At 48.6% G+C, this 2,511-nt stretch overlaps 1 protein-coding gene across 1 annotated transcript in view; it reads right to left on the bottom strand.

Annotated features, from left to right (window-relative positions):
- The window catches only part of LOC119586379 (tubulin beta chain-like), a gene marked incomplete in the record, with an annotated part of 16,708 nt that overhangs the window by 3,962 nt on the left and 10,235 nt on the right, over nucleotides 1-2,511 (bottom strand). The window contains 1 exon segment of the mRNA XM_037935099.1: nucleotides 545-666. Coding sequence (XP_037791027.1) covers nucleotides 545-666 — 122 coding nt within the window.

Raw genomic sequence — 2,511 nt, forward strand, 5'->3', positions numbered from 1 at the left:
TTTCGCAACCGGCTCCGTCTACCAGAGGCAAGACGTCCCCACGGCGGCCCCGAGCGGATGGCCGCGGAGGTGACCCCCACGTGAGAGATCAGCAGGGAACCGGTCGCGCAAGAGCAACAGGAAAGGCGGAATCGACATGGAAAGAAGTCGTGCTGCTTTGTCTGGTGCTTCCCCAACACGCGCATACGTGACACTCGCTGGCATGGGGGGCGCATGCTTTGCTTAAGAACACGGCGATGCATTAAAGAAAGGAGGAGAGATAGAACTCGAAACTTTCACTTTTCTCTTGAGCTTTTTTTCTGTTTAGTAAACGTTTCAGCAAAAGGTTCGGGAAAGTTTCGTTATTTGCTCTGTCTGTATCTAGCGACTGGAAGATCTACTGCTTCGGGTTAGAAAGTCCTGTTTTCCCGCTCGCTGAGGACCTTTATCAAAATGACTTTTTTGTTATCTGCTGATGGAGGGTTGCACAGGCGTTTGGGAGTGGTGTGGGTGCGAAGGAGGGTTGGTTTGTGTTGGAAGAAGAGATCGACTGAGAGCTACTGACCAAAGACGATGTGTTCTGGTTTAAAGAGTGGTCCGAGGGGCCCGCTGCGAACAGCGTCCATGGTGCCCGGCTCCAGGTCGACCAGCACAGCTCGCGGAACGTACTTGGCCTTGTTGCCCTCGCTGTTAACAAGCAATAAACATCCCAGCCGTTAGTGCAAGGTTCGCTAAGGGGTGTTGCTGCAACTCAGCGTGAGAGAGAGGCGGAGGCTCTCCGTTGTTGCTGCAACACTGGCGCCTGCCGTGCATTGCCACCGCAACACAACAGTGGACAGTCCGGGCCAGACACGTGCCAATGGAGGAACCGGCAAGAACGCGCGTCGCCGAAACAACTCGAAGACTAAAACACTGAAGAAGCAACTATTGACTGACAAAAGGCCATGCAAGTGGAACTAGCGGTGCAGCTGCTGCTACGGCCTTCCTCTATAGTGCCACACTACACGACCGGGTCCCGGACTGTCCTCGTCGTAGCCCGTGTTGGCGACAGGAACGCACGCCACGCACGCGCACCCTCCTCCTCGGTCCATTCTGACGCCCTTCGGCCCATGAACCTCCGCCCTAGAATACGCTTAAGAACTCTCAGGGCGTCAGAATGCAGCGCGGGAGGAGGGTGAACGTCAAAGCTTTAGTTGAACTGTTTTAATGCAGCCGAATGAGGGATTAGAGGGGGTTATGGCGGTTGCGGCTGGCCCGACAGCAGAGGGCCGAGGCTCCATCCCTGAGGCTCGACCTGTTAGTGTGACTCCCATGACACCTGTTCAGGGGGGCGTGTGAGGCTTAGTGCTATTAGTGAAAATAGAGGCCGGAGAGGGGGAGGGGGACAGGGCGAGTGCCTGGGCGCGATGGTAGGCTTAGGCCCCATCGGCAGCCCCGCTGCCCCGTCCCGTCGTCCGCCCACTCGACGTACCGAAGACGAAATGGCTGGGCTTGAAGAGTTCCCCGAGAGTGCCTGCCTTCACCGAGTCCATCGTCCCGGGCTCGAGGTCCACCAGGATGGCTCGGGGGACGTATTTGCCCGGGGCGCCCTCGCTGCGCACGGGCGGGGTGGGGGAATTAGTGGGTCAGGCGGCTAACTCAGACTACTCTTTCTAGCACAGATGGGACTCTGACTGCTCCTGTATTTATTCTAGTACACATAGAATTTGGCCTCACTAGCACAGACTGGACTCATTTTGTACCCTAGCTCATGTGATATTCTAGGTTATCCTCTAATCATTATAAATCACCAGGGATTTTCAGTAATTGTACACTCATTCTGACCCTGCATGACATTCTAACTTATCTACTCATTTCGATTATTTTATATTATGACGCATCCCACGCCAACTTGTTACAAATGGAATTCTGTCTGAAACTCATTCTGTTTCTCATATCCTCATATCTCAAAAGCCATCCTCACGAAAACTGATTTCTGTCTAGCTCAAGTTACTTTACAGAACACAAGACTACATTACACTAGCGTAAACCTACCTTACAACTATCACAAACTTCATACTGCTTTCATACAAGGAACTTCTCGTATCTTATTCTCTCTTCCAAGCTAAGAATAACCGGTTTACTTTATATTACCCACGGATTGGTCGATAATGAACAGGTATCATATTTCAACATAATGAATCGTGATAAACCGATCTCTTTATTACACACTATCAAACACTCCAATACTGTGCAGAATAATATTATTAGAATTCAAGGAAAATCACTTTACTGCCAACAAATATTAAAAATGTATCTTGATTCAGTTTTTCAATTTTTTTTTGCAACGTTTAATGCAATTATAGAATAACAGAAAAAAAATGTGACTTCAAATAACAAATGCATTGCAAAGGATTGCTCTAATTATTAACCAAATTGTACATCAAAGGATAGTAAACATGACTCGAAACAAAACTTTAAAATTTAAGAAAATTTAAATTTTTAAACAATAAACTTGAACAAGCAAATGAATATACATAAAATAAAACTAAT

The sequence above is a fragment of the Penaeus monodon genome, chromosome 21, assembly GCF_015228065.2.
Source record: "Penaeus monodon isolate SGIC_2016 chromosome 21, NSTDA_Pmon_1, whole genome shotgun sequence".
NCBI classification, from domain to species: domain Eukaryota; kingdom Metazoa; phylum Arthropoda; class Malacostraca; order Decapoda; family Penaeidae; genus Penaeus; species Penaeus monodon.